This window comes from Rhinolophus hipposideros, assembly GCF_964194185.1.
Source record: "Rhinolophus hipposideros genome assembly, chromosome: 22".
NCBI classification, from domain to species: Eukaryota; Metazoa; Chordata; class Mammalia; order Chiroptera; family Rhinolophidae; genus Rhinolophus; species Rhinolophus hipposideros.
In genome coordinates this window covers 24,664,363-24,683,426 of record NC_138068.1, presented here as the reverse complement: position 1 = coordinate 24,683,426, position 19,064 = coordinate 24,664,363, and the positions used below count along the sequence as shown (strand labels likewise).

At 41.5% G+C, this 19,064-nt stretch overlaps 1 protein-coding gene across 1 annotated transcript in view; it reads right to left on the bottom strand.

The window, feature by feature from the left end:
* The window catches only part of TMC2 (transmembrane channel like 2), a gene marked incomplete at both ends in the record, with an annotated part of 63,794 nt that overhangs the window by 17,278 nt on the left and 27,452 nt on the right, over positions 1-19,064 (bottom strand). The window contains 6 exon segments of the mRNA XM_081033257.1: positions 582-731; positions 2,403-2,582; positions 5,884-6,072; positions 9,205-9,352; positions 11,136-11,278; positions 13,286-13,384. Coding sequence (XP_080889383.1) covers positions 582-731; positions 2,403-2,582; positions 5,884-6,072; positions 9,205-9,352; positions 11,136-11,278; positions 13,286-13,384 — 909 coding nt within the window.

The window sequence follows — 19,064 nt, the reverse complement described above, 5'->3', positions numbered from 1 at the left end:
TTCTTTAGGGGACCCACAAAAAAGTAATAAGCGCTGCACCTCACTGGGGTGGGTGATGAATAGAAACCCCATGCAAAGAGATGGAGTTGAGGAAAAGAGGGCAGCTGATCCCTTTGTTACTCATGAATACTTCAAGTTTCTGCCTACGAAGGCTTTGAAGTCCACACTGTGCAACGTACAGGAACAGTGGTGAATGTAGATAAGGGGAAATGGTAGTTGTTAATTTTTGAGACTCTAGTGAAAACCATGAATTCTCTTTACAGAAAAAGACACACATGCATGTACACACAAAATCCTGCATCCAATTTTTAGGAGTATTTATTCATGACTTCCTGGTGGAGAACCCCAGGCTTTCTGTAAAATCTGCAGTAAAACTAATAAATCCAAGTGGTATTAGGTTCATAAATGGAGCATCTAGAGAAATATGTGGGACGCTGGAAAAAAATGGGAAAGTGAAAAGGTGGAGCTTTCCTAAGGAATACTGGCTGGACATTTTGGTGGCTTAAAAATGGAAACATCAAGGAAGGACTAACAAGAACTGAGAAGAGGGATAACCTTTTCAGGAGAGCACAACTACTCACAATGCCCACGGCTGTCTCCCAGCAAGAACCCCGGGGCACATCAGCAGGGTGCAGGGGTGGCCGGGACACACTCTCATTCCAACCTGAGGCGTTGTAATAGTTAAACAGAGTCCAATGAGTGATGTTCTTTATTGTCTCTTCATTAGAAAGCTGGAACGCAAGATGGAGATGTGGGATTGGAAGGAGCCAGGGATGGTACAACCGTTTCCACAGGAACAACAATTAAAGCCAGCACATGCCACAAACTTACCACCTAAACTCTGCCCTACCCTTCAACAGAGTCTCCCCAAAAATCTAAATGGAAGAGGGAGGCAATTGGCTGAAGTCCTTGGGTCTTTCCCATGAAGTTATCTTTTCTAAGTTGCCATCCATCCATCCATCCATCCATCCATCCATCCATCCATCCATCCATCCATCCAATCATTCATTCTTCTTTTGAGCATAATTTATCCAGGGTCTATTCTGGATGTATAAGGCAATGGTGACACAGGAGTGAACAAGAGAGATGGAGCGTTCCTCAGAAAATTCATAGTCTAGTAAGTGACAGACATGAACAGACAGACAATTACAGAACAGAGTGATAAGGGCTATGGGAAATTTTCTCTGGGGATTGAGAAAATCCACATCAGACAATGGGGGGCCACAGAAAACTTCCTGGAGGCAAAGAGATCTGAGCCAAAACCTCAGGGAGGATTAGTCAACTAGTCAAACATGGGGAGAAGGGTGGAGAGAGAATTTTGCCCATGGAAGAAATGTGAAGCTTAGCAGGGTAGAACAGTGTACTGGGGTAGGAGGGAAGCCAGAGATGAAGTTGGAGGGGTGGGCAAAGGCCAAATCCAGTCACTTCCATGCTTAGAACCTTTTAATAGCTTTCCTGTTAATCAGGGAAAAGTTCATGCAGCTCAATAATGAGGAGGGAGAGGAGGGAAAGAGGAGCGTCATCATCTGGCCCTTCCCCCAGTTTCATTTTCCACTTCTTTCCCTCTACTCTGTTGCTCAGCCATCCTGCAGTTCTCTGTTTGCTCCAACTGCTCCCTCTGCTTTTCCCTCTGTAACTAAGATTCCCCAGGGGGTTCTGGAACCCCCCCCCCGGGCACTGCCATTCTGCCCTGGGCTTACCCCCATTGAAACATATCCTGCAGCATGCTGTAATGAATGAGTCTGTCTCCCAGCCCAGTGTGAACACCCTTGGATCAGGAATGTGTTTGGCTCTAGGCTGTACCCCCAAGGCCTGACAGAGTGGGTGCTCCATAAGCATCTGGGGAGTAGTGATGAAAGGTTAAGTCAACTATGACATACCATCTCAGTGGACACTTACTTAGCTGGTAAACATTTTTTTTTAATTAATTTTATTGGGGTGACAATTGTTAGTAAATTTACATAGATTTCAGGTGTACAATTCTGTATTACATTGTCTATAAATCCCATTGTGTGTTCACCACCCAGAGTCAGTTCTCCTTCCATCACCATATATTTGATCCCCTTTACCCTCATCACCCACCCCCCACCCCCTTACCCGCTGGTAAACATTTATGGCAGCTATGAAACAATATGGGAAAGGCTGTAGATAAAATATCAAGGGTATCAAGAGACATGGATATGATGTGAAAAAAGACAACCTAAGTAAAATACAGCAAAAATTGCAGCAAAATGTTAACAATGGTTGTCTTTGGGTCTTATCCTGGTGATATTTTTTTCTTGATTTTACTTTTTGAACTTTCCAAAATTTATTTCTTTAATATGAATTATGCATAAGGAGATTATCATATTTAAAATATGATGGGCAATAGGGACTGGGGGATGTTTGTGGTTGGTCTTTACCTTGAGGTGGACATCATCCATCAGGGCCAAGAGAAATGTGTAGAGGTTCCCCAGAAAGAGCGCAAAGATACGTCCCAGCTGCCACTTCAGTCCAATGCGTGGGTGGTAATTCTCCAGGGCAGCGATGGTTTCAAACAGAGGGGGACAAAACATCCCAAGCAGGGACATCACAATTTCTACCTGAGAGGTCAGGAAAGCCTGGGTTACTTGTGTCATCAATATCACTTGGTTGGTCACCATCTCTGCACCCCCAGGGCCATACATCTCTGTCTCCTTTTTGACCCCTCCTCTGACTCTGGAGATGCCCTGGGTCTCCAAAACTTGCTGTGTGACCCTGGAGAAGGTATCAACATGCCCTGAGCGGTCAGCATATGTCCCACACATCATAATTGCTCTGTGACTGGTCGCTCTCATGATTGTTGCTATTAGTGTTGATAAAAACAGCAAACTTTCTTTGAGAAGTAAATGAGTTAACCTATGGGACAATGCTTTGTGTTCTGTAAAGTTGTGAGCTAGGGAAGGGTCACCATGGAAGCCCTCATTTCAGGAACAGGGAAGAGAGGAAGCTCAGATCACAGAAAGAGATCATAGTAGAGGGATGTGGTTGAGACTATGGCATTGGGAGTCAGCTCTCTGATTTGAGCCCCAGCTCTATCACATGCTGGCTTTGAAGCTTAGGAAAAGTTACCTAACTTCTCAGGACTTCGTGTTTCTTCATGTGTAAAATAGTGAGGACAGTCCTTGTTGTGAGAGTCAGAGGAGATCGTGAGCACAGATCTCCAGTTCAGAGCCTGGTAAGAGGTAAGCACTCAATTTCACCTCCAGTTTCGGGAGAATCCTGACTATAACTGAACCTGACCACATTGAACATTCTCTCTGCAACTAAAACTGCTCACCCAGTGGAGGGTAAATCCTTGAGCGGCTGACCAAATTGCAGATTGATCAGCACTTCTGGGCTGGTCCTGACTCTCCCTCTTTCTCTCACACTGACGTGGCCTGGCTTCTCATCACCTTCGCTCCTGCACACCTGCTCACTCCGGTTCTTCCCACTGGGAGAGCCATCCATTTACCACATCCATCACTGCCCTTCTTTACATGTTTGCCTAATGCTCAGCCTAATTCCTGCCTTCGCCACAAAATGCCCCTGTCTCTCCAGCTCAGATGGACGTTTCCACCTGCAACACATCTGTAACCCAAAACATCTTATTGGATCACGTTATTCCTGCCTACTGCTGTTTTTGCCCTGGTTTGTTCTTGTTAGGCCTGCTTCCTACCTAAAAAAACTGCAATCGCTTAAGGACAGAATCCATTTGGGCAACTTTTGTACCCCTCATAGCTTAGTGACTTAATATTTTAGATGAATTAATTGTAAATAGCATGTATCTTTTTTTTGTCAAGTCATAAATATAATGCAGTTTTATTCAAAAAAGACTATATTAAATGTACACAGAATGTTTTACTAATCAACAACAGCATATAATTATTTATACAATTATATTATATTTTCTTATGCAGTACTACACTCAAAGTTTGAGACTTTTCCTATTCTTTTTTTTTTTAAATTATGAAAGATTATGCAGAACTTGGCTTTCTGAAATAGTTTTTAAAAAATTTATCGGGGTGATAATTGTTAGTAAAATTACATAGATTTCAGGTGTACAATTCTGTATTACATCATCTATAAATCTCATTGTGTGTTCACCACCCAGAGTCAGTTCTCTTTCCATCACCATATATTTGAAGCATGTATCTTTTAAAAAAATTCAATCTGATTATTATTGACTTTAAAGTGTAGCTTTAATCCATTTATATTTATGAGGTTGGACAATTAAGTTCGTGAACTCATCCTAGAAAAAGTGCTACATACCTCATTGCTAAATATCACTAGTTAGCCTTCAAAGTACTCCCCTTAGGAAGCTATGCACCAATGCCAGTGCCTAGTCCACCATTCAAAGCAATTTTAGGACTCTTTTTCTGGAATGGCCATCAGAGCTGTCATCATATTACCCTTGATGTCCTTAATGTCATCAAAATGTCTTCCTTTCAATATTTCCTTTATCTTCAGGTAAAGAAAGAAGTCATTGGGGGGCAGATCAGGTGAGTAGGGAGGATGTTCCAATCCAGTTATTTGTTTACTGGCTAAAAACTCCCTCACAGACAGTGCTGTGTGAGCTGGTGCATTGTCGTGATGCAAGAGCCATGAATTGTTGGTGAAAAATTCAGGTCATCTAACTTTTTCATGCAGCCTTTTCAGTACTTCCAAATAGTAAACTTGGTTAACTGTTTGTGCAATTGGTACAAATTCATAATGAATAATCCCTCTGATATCAAAAAAAGATTAACAACACCTTTGCAACAAGTTCACGAACTTAATTGTCAGACTTCGTATTGTAATCACTGATACAGATTTAAATCTATCTAATTTTATGCTTTATATTTGTCCTACCAGTTCCTTTTTTATCCTTTCTTTCTTTGTGGAGGAAGATGGATTTTTTTCTTATTATTTATTTAGCTTGTGATTCTCTGGGTCAGTGTTTGTTTCTCAGCTTAGCTAGGTGGTTCTTCTGCTGGTCTCACATGTATTCATGTATTCATTCATGAATCTATAGTGAGCTGATGGTTGATGGCTTCATTCACATGTCTGGGCATTGACTGACTATCACCTGGGGTGATGAAGTAACTGGGCCATGTCTCTCATCATTCAGCAGGCTAGTCAGGGAGTGCTCACATGGTGAAGGTCTCAGGGTTCCCAAGAGACACAAGCACTTTTCAAGTCTGCTTGTATTATGGTTTCCACTGTCCCACTGGCTAAAGCAAGTCACATGACCAAGCCCAGCTGGATTCAAGGGATGGGGAAACAGATTCCACCTCTTCATGTGAGCAGCTAAAATATCACATTACAAAGAAATGTGCATACAAGGATGAGAAGAATTTGTTGCCATTTTTGCCAACTATGACAGATGTGAAACTCCCAAAATAAATTTATGGATTCAGTATAATAACAATAAAATCTTACTGTGTTTTATTGTGGATCTCGATAAGAAAACTCATTCTACCAGAGAGCAAGACATACTATAAAGCCATAGTTAATGAGTGTGTCATTAGTGCAGAAATAGACAAATAGACCAATGGAATAGAAAAGGGAGCTCAGAATCACAGCCATGAAATATTAGACACTTGACTTATGATACATGACATTGTAGAGCTGTGAGGAAAAGATCACCTTGTTAATAATTGGTGACCCAACTGGCTATCCAGTTGATGGACATGCTAATTAAATCCACCTTTATCTAGCTGCAAAAGCCTCATAACAGTTGAATCTTTGTTCAACATGTTCATACTACTTTACTGGGGATGGAATTTCATTTTTAAAAATAAGTCCTATAATCCAGACTTTCAATTATTCAGCTGAATGGCACAGGGACCAGTGTAATTTCAGTATTTGCCCCCAATATTCACTTCTGCAGAATGGCCTTCTTACCTCATTCCTTTCATACCAGCTGACATTCTGCATTTTGGAGAATTCCTGGGATCGCTTCACCACAAAGTAAATGAGATACCCACTGCCACACAAACAGCAGATGATCAGGAAGTTGGCCAGGACACGGAGAAATCTTGTCAGGTGGATATTTTCTTCTTTGCTACTCTCTTGTTCATCCACTATTGATTCCTTCATTTGTGAAAATGAGATGTGAATCATGTCAGTCCAGGACCCAACAGGAACTGTGGTTGCTGGGTTCCTCAGATGACTATTTTCTATATTTCCATAAATGAAATAATACAGAGGGGTGATATAAAGTACTGTGGTCCTATGGAGAATTAGTTCTTTCCTTTATGAAAACATATTTTGTTGTTATTGTTACTGTTTGGTACATTAAATAACAAAAGTTTAGATTTATTGAATATTTACAATGTACCAGATGTGGTACTAAACACTTCCCATGCAGTATCCCTCTTAATCCCCACAACAAACCAATAAAGCAGTTATTATTATTACCCATATCACAGATACTAAGTGTTGTGAGGGACAGCCTGCGGGGTCTCAGCTCCCGCTCCCCACATAAGAACACAAGATATGGCGAGGCCAAAAAGGAAAACCTACGGAGCCATAGGTAGGGGAGTCATACTACTATAGTCTCACTGGAGGCTGGATTCACACGACGTGCGACCTGCTGTCCGCTTTTCTGCCAACCGACTGACTCCCCTCCCCAGCGCAGCCACAGCAGTTATATCAGTGGCCAATTAGCTAACCTGCTACAGCTGATGGCCAACTAGCCACAGCCGACAGCCATCTACTACCGGAGCCAGCACCTTTTCACGTGAGGCCGAGAGCCTGAAAACTGCTCTCCGGGGCTTTGTCCCCACATTAAGGACCAGAGAAATTTCAGTAACTGATGAGGATTGTTTTAAATCTATAGATCAAATGGATTAACATCGAATCTCATTATTGGGTCTTCTAATCCAGTGGCCAGCCTTTTCTATAAGAAAGTTCTGGCCAAACCTTTTCCAGAAACAGCCAGATGGTACATATTTTTGGCTTTGCAGACCATATGGTCTCTCTCACAACTACTTAACTATGCCACTGTAGCATGAAAGTAACCATAGAGAATATATAAATAAATAGGCATAGCTTTGCTTCAATAAAACTTATTTACAAAAATAGGCAGCAGTCTGGATTTGGACTCTGGGCCATAGTTTGGTGACTCCTGTTTTAATCCATGAGCATAGTATATCTCTCCATTTATTTAGAGTTTCTTAATTTCTTTTAGCAATATTTTGTACTTTTGGTGTAGTAATCTTGCACATTTTTTTGGTTAAATCTATTCTTAGGAATTTTTTTTTGTAATTTATGTTATTTTATTGTAAATGGAATTAAAAATTATTTTCAAATTGTTTGCTGCTATTGTATAAAAATACAATAGATTGTCTTATTATTAATAAAATGTCTCCTGCATCAGTAACTCTATGAAGACACAATTAGTATGTGGCAGACAGGGGTGGAAAGCGAGATGTCTTGGAAACCAAAGTACTTGGAAAGAGAGTGCTAATCAATTAACAGTTACAGTGTTCAGGTTCAGGTTTAACTAATTCATCAGGCAGTTAATATATATCAACACACACAATTCTCACATGTGCTCTGTTGTGTAAGTGTATTATCTTGGTTTTTAATAGGCTCAGAGGAGAAGCCTTCTCCTTCCCAGATATTCAAAGTGCTTCATAGATATTAATCTTTCTGTCTCTCTCCGATAGGCCTGGAGGAAGAGTCAAAGCCCCTGTTGACTCTTACCCTACCCTTGGACACTCTATCAGAGGCTCCCCATTGCTGTGAGAAGGGGAGGAGAACTGAGTCAGCTCCCTGCTCCACCCGCTGCCAAGCTGACAGCACTCTGGGGCTCATGGAAGCCACGTAGGTGAGTTGCTGAGCCCACGCCCTGCCCTGTGGGTGTACCTGCTGTCTGTAGGCATTGGTCAGTGGGCAGGAGATCACTTCTCTTCCCAGGAAGGGCTAGGAGAGAGGAGAAGAAAGAAGACACAACCAAGTACAGTTGTGTTGTACCTCTGACCTCTGTCAGGTCCTGGGAGAAAGTCTGACAGATCAGACAGGAGAAATACTAAACTATCAAGAATTCTGAACGGTTTTTACAGTCTTGGAAGAAAAAAATAAGATGTGTAGTGTTTCAGTGTCACAGCTACTGCCTTCGCTGATTTGCTTACCCACCAGTTTGTTTTTATTAGGTTGGTGCTGTGGGGACAGAACCCCAAAAAGCAGTTTCCAGGCTCTCGGCCTCACATAGAAAGGTGCTGGCTCGGGTAGTAAATGGCCATCAACTGTGATCAGATGGCCAGCAGCTGTGGCTAGTTGGCCGTCAGCTGTAACCCGTAGGCCATTGGCCACTAATATAACGGCTGTGGCTACGCTAGCAGGAATGGAAAAGAATGGGGGCTAGCAGGAATGGGGGCTAGCAAGAAGATGGTGGCTGGCAAGCGTGGACTGCTGTTAGGCAGATTATGTAGATCCTGCTTCCTGTGTCTCCAGCCCAGCCGCCAGCAAGAATATATTGGTTTTACTCCCCTACTTATGACTCCATGGGTGTTCCTTTTTGGCCTCACCATGTCCTGCGTTCTTATGTGGGGAGTGGGAGCAGAGACCCCACCGGCCATCCCGCACGACAGTGCACAAGTAATTAAGGTTTAAAAGGTTAAAAATAATGGCAAAAACCGGAATTACTTTTGCACCAACCTAATAGATTATAAAATGAGATGTGTAGGTCACCTCACATCTCTTTTGTGAACAAATTAATGTGATAATTAAGTGTGGAGGTGTATACTTAATTGATTCCTTTATTCCCACACCCCCGAACCAGGGTTCTCAACTCTTTCTTGGTGTTCTAATCATTTGAGGAGCTTTTTAAAAAATCCGATGCCAGGACCTCATCCCACAGCAATTACACCAGAATCTCTAGGAGTGGGAATGAGAAGATTTTTAAATCTCCTCAGGTGATTCAAACTGCTGCCCCAAATGCATCCTTTCATATCCTCCAACAGAAAACGTTTCCACAAGGAAATAGGCAGGAGCAGGTCCCAGTATCCATGATTCTCTGCCATATTAAGAAATAGATGGTAGGTACCAGATGCAAGCATTTTTCTTGAATTCTTGAAAGCTGGGCTCCTGATTCTGGTAAAGCTCTTGCCACAGATTACTTGGCAATCTTATTTCCCATGCCCCAGCTGGGAGAAGTCTCCCAATGACCAGAGGGACCCAAAGTTCCGCCACGAAGTAGGAACTACCCTGGGTGGTTACCTTGAAGCTAGTGGTGATGGAGGCATATTTGTTGTCAGCTGTCTCTGAATTCCCAATCAGGTAGTCCCAGCTGGTGAACATCTTGAAGCTGAATGTGAAGTTATCACTCTCCCCATCGCTCGTGCTGCCCTGGGTGTTGCTGGCCATTCTGTGGGGTGCACAGCCCTGTTGTTATGTCAGCCCAAGGGAACCTCAGCCTGTGCCAATCTTGGGCACAGGTAGCAGACATCCAATGAAGGGAATGAACCATGCAGGGACATGGGTCAAGACAGATTTGATACAATCCTTCCCCCCAATTCAGAGTCCCCTGTGAACACACATGATGTTAGTTGGGAAAGAAGCAGCCAGCAGGATATGGGGCACTTAATCATGTTTTCTACCCTGATGTCTGATTTCCTGTGGTTTGACTTGCCTGCGAATATTTTAGAACGCTTTATTCTCACAGAAGAGCATCCCTTTCTAATTTACTCATTTTCTTGGATAGAAAAAAAAATATTTTTTTCTGATATAAAATCCAGTAAGCCTTGAGGCAGTTGTTACTGCACCCAGGTAACATGCATATTCTTTTCTTAAGCAAACTTGGTTGAAAGTACCTTGAACTTGCCTTGTTACCCACCCATTTCATCCTATCTATGCTCATCCTCTCTTTGTGCTTTGTGGAGTTCAGCGCTATAGGAATCAGAATTACAAGCAGGGGCTTGGTCAGACACAATGGCAAGGGGTGGAGGGGTGCGGGGGTGAGTTGCGTTCCTCTCTAACTTTATCTTATCTATTGGCTTTTGGGATTTGCTGTTCCAGGGGCTTGACAGGCTTAGTTAGCTCTTTGGTTCATCAAGGAAACATTCCATATCCCTATGTGTACCTGGGATAATAGTAGGGGAAAATGTAACTATATGAAGGCTAAGAATAAAACCAAGTCCATCTCCTTGTTTTTTTCTTTTTGTTTGGTAGAGCTGGACAGCCACATGTCACCTCATGGTCACTATTGCATGCCACACAGGCTTTTGTGAACAGCAGCATTTCCCCCTGAGATGATGTGATAGAAAGCCAAGCTGGACCCACACATGACCCTCTCAGGGCTTCTAACCAGGCTTCGAGAGTTCTCTACTCCTCTTCTGCAGACACAGCTACCCCTGCTCTTCTGAGAGAAGTGACCCCTTGTGGCCCTGCTGAAGGGTGGTGGGCTCTGGTAGTCAGGTGTGTGCAGGAGACTGTGCCACCCATCCTGCTCCAGCCTTTGCTGACTGGGGTCCCCTGACTTAGAAGAAAGTGAGTCATGGGTTGGGCCAAATTTCTCTTTAGAGAATATGAATTAAGCACCACAGACATAAGTAAGACACAATTAAGAACCAAGTCCACTTCTGACTGCAGAGACCGGTAGAATTGGGGCCAGAGAGGACACCATGATTAATCACATACATTCATTTAGGCTTATTGTTTATATTTTTGCAAGTACTGGGGTAGGTTCTCATATGCAAGCTAGAGTTATAGAGGAACAGAAGAGTTTTTCTGAGAAAGCTGAGCTTTGGAGTAAGCAAAAACAGGTCTTGCAAACTTCCCCAGCCTTACCTTACCAGGTACCAGGCTTCCCCTCAAACCACTCTGGCCTTTTGACAGTTTCTGGAACTCACTAGGATATTTGCTGCCTCAGAGCCTTTGCACATTCTCCTTCTTTATCTGAAATGCTGTGCCCCAGACTTTCAGTATGGCTGGCTGTTCTCAGTATCCTGTAAAGGAGTTTCTGTCCCATTTCACAGAACTTCCCACATTACCATGTTTGTTTTTTATAGCCATATGACAATCTGCTTTTTCTCTTTTTTTCTCTCTCTCTAAATCCCCCACAAGAAGGTAAGTAGGCACCGAGTGGCTATGGGAGTGGGTTGTTTGTGTGAAGAAAATTAAAAGCGTGCAAATAACATGGTCATACTTACGATCTAATGACAATCATCAGGCTATAGCCAAACACGCTGATCCCCACCATAAAGTAAGCCATGGGCAATCTGTACCTCAGCCACCCGATGGTCCTCTGGTCATTGTAGTAGCCGTAGAAGAGAGCAGAATATTTCATGTAGCCCTGTGGGACAGCAAATCCAAATGCTCTGGATTTGTAAGCTCAGTGCAGTCATCAGACACTTCCATTGTACTAGGCATTTCTTTCTCAGGGATTTAGTGGGAGTCTGAGGGGATGAAGGAAGAGTTCTGGATGTCCTTGTACTTCCCTTCACTTCCTGCACTTCCCCCAAGTTGCTCCTGAGTCTATCCATGTCTCCACGTCTCCCTTTCTTTCCTTTCCTCATTCTCTTTATTTCTCCATTATACAGAATGCATAGAGATACAGGGTGGAGAGGAGAATGTTGTTAACATTCAGGATAAAATTAAGGATAAAGGTGTGTGTGTGTGTGTGTGTGTGTGTGTGAACAAACATGCACAAATAACTCCAGTTTCTCAACCGCCTTCCCCATTCCCAGGGTCTTAAATTTAGCACTCCGGAAGTAGATGGGAGCCTGGGAACTTGCTCAGTATTTCAAAACTTCTAAAGAAAACTATATCTGATAAGTCTCACAGTCTAACCTGAAATTCAAGTTTTGTTTTGGTTTTAGTTTTTAGGTATAATTGGCTTTAGGTATAGTTAGTACATTTTTTAGGTGTAATTATTTAGGTATAGTATTAACTTAGAATTTTAGTATTTCTTTTATGTCTTTGCTGAACACAAAACGGGATTATTGTTGAATAAATCCAGTTTGTTTTGGGTAGATAGAATGTTTCAACAGGGGTCCTTGGGTGAAATAAAGAACAAAGGAAAGCCTTAGCAGTAGTACATAGAATAGTAGTAGTATATCATCTTTAGCAGAAATATATTGTAATAGTACTATATCATCCTTAGCAGTATAGTCATTATCTGGAACACCCCTGTTCCAAATGACTTGGGAAAATACTCCAACTCACTTTCACACATTTTTGAGGGGTCTTGAATCTGACCCTGAGAGAGAAGGATGGCAGCAGCAACGACCTGTTGTTTGAAGCATCACAGCCAGGACACCCAGACTCAGAAACTCCTTAGAGCCTGCAGACCAAGTCCCACAGAGGTACGGGGGTGTTGGGATTCCAAAAGGAGGGAAGGGCATTCCAGGCACAGGACTCTGAGCAAAAGCAGGGAGGCACTAAAAGTGTGTGATGCATTCATGGACATGGTAATATTGGGGCATAAAGTGTGAGTTCTTAGGTAGACAAGGGACTGGAGAGGTCAGGAACAGCAAGGTCATGAACAGTTCTTTTGTAAACCCAATTCAGAACACTGGATTTTATTCCATTTGAGAATGGGAATAAGTGAACATCAGAAGTAGGGGATGACAAGGTCAGGTTTGCGTTTTAGAAAGATCAGTCAGGTAGCAGAGGGAATGGAGATTGTAGGAGCAAAGCCAAGGAAGAGAGCAGAGGTAGTCAATTCTGACAGCAGTTCTGGTACAGTGGGGGCATATTAAAAGGAGAGGTAAGAGGGATGGAGAAAAGGGGACCAATTCAAGAAATGTTTAGTAGGCAGCCTCAGACTTAGTGGCTGATTGGATGTGGGGGGTGGTAGTGGGGAAAAGGAAACATAGGATGACTTCCAGGTTTCAGACTTGGATGATTGGATGAATGGTGATTCCAATAAAGGAAATGGGATAAATATGTGGGTTTGGTTGGACAGATGTTGGAATTTGAGGAGCAAGCAGTAAGACATTCACTTGAAGTTGCCATGTGACATTTGGGGGAAGGCTGGAGTAGTAATATACTTGAGGTCTTTATGTGGGTATGGGGAGAAACCCATATTGTAAGATCAGCTTACATCGATCTGGCAGAATGAGGGGAACAGTATCTTCATTGGGACTCACATCCATCAGCATGTGTGCCTGGAGAGAGGAACCTATAAAGGGGCCCTAGGAGGACATAGTTGGTTGGCTCATTTTGCATAGTGTTGGAATTCTATTCATTTAAAGCACTGGTCTTTCAATAGTTAAATGCAACATTTCACACATATCCATGCAATCGTTAGCACTCACAATCACAAAATAGAAGTGCATTGGCATGTTGGCAATGGTACCTCAAAATCCCAGAGGACAGAAAAATCCATGGCTTTTTCTTCCTCAGCCCGAGGCACTGTCTTCCTGGGTATACTTCCATATGGCATGCCCATCAGTACCTAGTGTAAGGACAGAATGACACAATTATATGTGGAGAAAATACAAATGCATGGAGACATTCAAATACTGGGTTAGAGATTTTCCTTCTCAGAATCAGATATACCTATTTTCTTCTTTAAATGACATTAATCACATTCCTGATTTTAAAAGTACCATACACTCATTGTAGAAAATGTGAAAAAGTACAGAAGAGCATTTAAAGATTTACCTATCACCTTCCCATCCTAAAGATAATGGTTGTTAGATAGTCATGTGAATCCTTTCAGTTGTTTCCGAGTTTTATATATATTGAAGTCTGGTTATTTTATGACTAATTTCTTATGTTACATGATATTCTCAAAAAACAAAATCTTTTTCCATCTCTTTACTTTCTGTCTGTGTCTTTCAATCTGAAGTGATTCTCTTGTAGGCTGCATGTGTAAGGATTTTGTTTTCTTATGCATTCAGCCCTCCCATCTTTTGATTAGAGCATTTAACTCACTTATATTCAAAGTAATTGTTGATAGATTGTTGCTATTGTCACTTTATTATTCATAATTTTGATCTCCCCCCTTTTCTTCTTAGAGAAGTCCCTTTAACATTTTTTGTAATACTGGTTTCATGGTGATGAACTCCTTTAACATTCTCTTGTCTGGGAAGCTCTTTATCTGTCCTTTACTTCTACATAATAGTTTTGCTGGATAGAGAAATCTTAGTTGTAGGTAAGAAATTAGTTGTAGGTAAGAAGTTGTAGAAAATCTTGCTTTTCATCACTTTGAATGTTTCATGCCAATTCCTTCTGGCCTGCAAAGTTTTTGTTGAAAAATCAGCTGAGAGTCTTATGGGAGCTCCCTTGTAGGTAACTAACTGCTTTTCTCTTGATGCTTTTGAGATTCTCTTTGTCTTTAACCTTTGTCATTTTAATTATGATGTGTCGTGGTGTGGGCCTCTTTGGATTCATCTTGTTTGGCACTCTGTGTGCTTTCTGGGCTTGTATGTCTATTTCCTTCACCATGTTAGGGAACTTTTCTGTTATTATTTCTTCAAATAATTTTTCAATTTCTTACTCTTCTTCTTCTTCTGGTACCCCCATGATGCAAATGTTGGTATGCTTGATGTTGTCCCAGAGGCCTTTTAAGCTATCCTCATTTTTATCTATCTATCTATCTATCTATCTATCTATCTATCTATCTATCTATCTATTTATTTATTTTTAATGTTTGCTGTTCTGAGTGGGTGTTTTCTGCTATCTTATCTTCCAAATCTCTGATTTGATCCTCTGCTTCATCTAATCTGCTGTTGATTCCCTCTAATGTATTCTTTATTTCAGTTATTGTATTCTTCATTTCTGACTGTTTCTTTTTTATGTTTTCTGTCTTCACTTTTATGTTTCCCATCTCTTTGTTGAAGTTCTCACTGAGATGATTGGATTGGATGCAATGTTTTGAACTCTGCATTTGGTAGATTTCTTGTCTCCATTTTGTTTAGTTCCTTTTCTGGAGCTTTGTTCTGATCTTTCATTTGGGACATGTTTCTTTGTCTCCCCATTTTGGCTGCATTTCTGTTTTTGTTTCTATTTTTTCGGTAGAGCTGCTATGTCTCCCAGTCTTGGCTGAGTGGCCTTGTGTAGTAGGTGCCATGTGGGACACAATGGCACAGTCTCTCTGGTCACCTGAGCCAGGTGCTCCAAATGTGTCCCTTGTGTGGGTTGTGTGTGCGCTCCTGTTGTAGTTGAGCATTGGTTGCTGTTTGCACATAATGGGACAATGGACCCTCAGGCTGATTGGTTGTGAGGACTGGCCTTGATTTTAGTGAAGGAGCTATTTTGCAGGGGTTGACCCTAAGGAGCATGATTAGCTTTAGCAGGGCTCTGGTTCCTGCCCAGTCTGCCCTTTGGGTGTGTCATTTGTGGAGCTTGTTGGGTGGTGCTCTGGTGTGTTCTGAAGCTGGCCACCAGGTATGTTGGTTCTGGGACCTCTTGGGAGGGGCTCTGTTGCAGGCCATGGTCAGCTGCTGCCTCTGCCCTGCCCAGGGCCATTTGGTATGAGCTACAAAGTGGCCTGCAGATGGTTGCCATTTCTTCTGGGCTTGAAGGTGCCTGGGAGAGGTTAAGTTGGGAACTGAGGCCGGCTGCTGCTAGTACCAGGCTTGGGGCTGCTTAGCAAGAGGTACAGGACATGCTGAGGCCAGACACTGCTTGTCTGGGGTTTGTGAACCTTTGAGTGATTTTAGGAAAGTCCACAGCATGAGCCAAGATAGGCCATTTGTATGGAATAGCCACTGGAAGCAGTTTGGGTGGGCTCGTAAGTTATGTGGGGCAGGGTGTCAGGATAACTAGAGCAGGGCAAATGGTGTTAGCCAGACTAATGGAGACTCAGATATGGAGGCCACCTGTGTCATCATGCTGGGTGTGGGGAGGGCTCAACAAAGGAATAATGCCTTCTGTCAAACAAAGGAATAATGCCTTCTGCCAGAACTTCTGTTTGGGAGAACTTCAGCCCTTGCTCTGAAGCCAGAAAATCAGTTCCTCCTAGTTTGTCCCTGGCGCCTTTTGAGCTGTTGCCTCAGCACTGGAGCTTGAAGTGAGTAAATTTGTCTTCAAGTTAAGTCCTATGTGGGCCCTTTAAGAGGAATGCCTAGGACTCCAGAAGCCCTCTGTCTCACTTAGCTGCACTCTCTACTTCACAGCCAGGAGTTGTGGGACTTTGCTCCCTGGACTTTGCACTGGAACCCTGGGCTGGGAGCCTGGTGTGGGGCTGAGACCCCTTTCTCCTCAGGAGGTACCTCTGCAGCTGAGATATCCCTCCTGATTTTTAACTGCCACATGTGGGTGTGAGACCAGCCTGTTCTGCGTCTCCACCCTTCCTACCAGTATCAATGTGGCTTCTTCTGTATATCCTAGTTACAGGACTTCTTTTCAGCTAGATTTCAGGTGATTCTCAATGATGGTTGTTGTGTAGTTTAGTTGTAATTTTGATGTGGTCAAGAGAGGAGGCGAGCACAGTGTTTACCTACTCCGTCATCTTGACTGGAAGCTGTAAGTGTGAGAATTTTAAATTTTATTTCAAACTGGATATTGAGAGTGTAGAAAACGCCACTGATGTTTGTTTATTTAAAATGACTCCAGCCATCTCAATATACTATTCATTAATTCAAGTAACTTTTGGTAGACTCATTGGGAGCTTTATTTTGATATATAATAGTATCACCTGCAAACTAAAGTGATTTTGTATTTTTTGTACCAAATGCACAAGTTTAATTTTCTTGACTTATTGTGTTAGGTAGAAATTTCAAAATAATGTTGAAAAGTAGTTGGGATGGGGCATACAATGTTGCTGTTGATTTTCAGTAATACAGACTTTGGTATTTCACCATTTACTGTAACATTTCTTTTGTTTTTCATTTAGTTTATCATTTTTAGGTAATTCCCTATTTATTTTTGATTGTTTATACGTTTATATTCTTATTGGGAAACATGTTGCATATAGAATAGTATAGATATATCATATATGTATAGTTGACCATAACAAAAAGAAAATTAACTACCATGTATCACTATTACTAGTTTAAGAAACAGAACATCACTAGGCCTTTATAACACCCTGGGTATGCCCCTCCTGATCCACAGAAACTGTGAGATAATAAAAGCTTGTTTTCTCAGCAAAAAAAAATGAGGTATTTTTTATGACACAGCAATAGATAACTAATATACACCCAAATATCAGGAAAGAAATATGATGGTAAAAAATTAATTATGTAGACAATGATGATACAAAGACCTGAATGTGAATATTTACTGTCACTTTATTTATAATAGCCTCAAACTGGTAACAACCGAAATGTCCATGAACTGGTCTATAGACACTTATAACAAACTATGGTACATTCATAAAATGGAATATTATCCAGCAGTAAAGGAACAAACTATTGATACATGCAACAACATGGACAAATCTCAAAGACATTGTGTTAGGTGAGAGAGGCCAGACACAAAAAACTATATACTACATAATTCTATTTATATGCTATTCTGAAAAAGGCAAAACTTGAGGAACAGAAATCAGATCATTGCTTGACAAGGATTGGAGATAAGGAGAGATTTTGCTTGTAAAGGAGGCACAAAGGAACTTTTTGCGGTGACAGAAATATTCTATATCTCCATTGTGGTGATTGTTATCTGATTGTATATATTTGTCATAACTCATTGAACTGTACACCTTAAAAGAGTTAACTTTACAGTACGTAAATTATGTCCCAAGAAAACCTGAATTAAAAGAAAGATATATCAGAAAGAATCAACAAAGCCAAAGTTGTTTCTTTAATAAAATAACTAAAAGGAACAAAGCTTTGATGCAAATGAGAAAAATATTACACTGTAATGCAAGAGGGGATATAACTTCAGATACATGAGTGATTTTAAAAAACAAGAAGTGACTGTGTTTAACTTTAAGCCAATATATTTTAAAATGTATTGCTGAATTTGAAAGTGCAGGAGAGTGATTACATGTGAGGGTTATGTAAGTAATAAAATTGGGAGAAGTAGTTAGAGGACTTTAGTGTATATATAATTTTTTATTTTTAAACCTAGTGGTGGGCAAATAAGATCCTTCTTTAATCCTTTCCATGTGTCTGAAATATTTTAATAGTTATTTTTAGAGGAAGTATCTATATGAGGTATACTAAGTGCTGTCTAAGTGATCTCTTGAGCAGAGCTCATAAGGTTTTAGTTAATTAAATTAATGTACACCAGCAATTGTCAACCTTGGCTGTATATTACAATCACCTGGGGACTTGTATGAGTCATCTATTGTTGTATAACAAATTACCTTAACACTTAGCAGCTTAAAACAACCACATTTATATCTTGAAGTTTCTGTGGGTCAGGAATCTAGGTGTGGCTTAGCTGGGTCTTCTGCTTAAGGTCCCTCACAAGTGCAGTCAAATGTCTGCAGGACTGCGGTCTCATCTGAAAGTTTGGCTGGGGAAGGATCTGATTTTAAATGCACTCACGTGGTTGCTGGCAAGATTTAATTTCTCATGGATTGTTAGACTGAGGATCTCGGTACCTTGCTGGCTGTCTGAAGGCCACACTACGTTCCTTGCCAGTGGGCCTCTTGAGTATGGAAGGTTGCTTCATCCAAGCATGCAAGCCAAGAAGGGAATCAAAAGAGAATACCAGCAAGATGAAAGTCAGTCTTTTATAACCTGATCATGTAAGGGACAGCCTTTGGTTATAGTTTGTTAAGAGCAAGTCACTAGATTTAGGCTATATTCAAAGGCAGGGGATTATACAAGGACTTGATACCAGGAGGTGGGGATCATTGGGGGCAATCTTAGCTATCTGCCTACCACAGGAGCTTTTATAGGGATGTTACAACCACAGTCTCAGAGATTCAGATTTAATTGATTGGGGTGGGCCTCAGACCTACTCTTTTTCAAAACTCCCCAAGTGATTTCCACATGCAGCCAATGTTGAGATGAGGAGTACATGAACGCATCATCCAGGATGGCCTTGACAGCCAGCTCCTGCAGCATAACTAAAGGTTTCCCAGGGACCAGGTAAGCATACTGGGCTCTGCGGCCTCAGGTCATAAAAGCTGAACAAGATTTATTCTAGCACTCAGAGCTGTTTAATTCCATTAAAATGGTGTTAATGATTTGTGGCAAAGAAAGACGAATATGAGGAGGAATTCTGTTAAA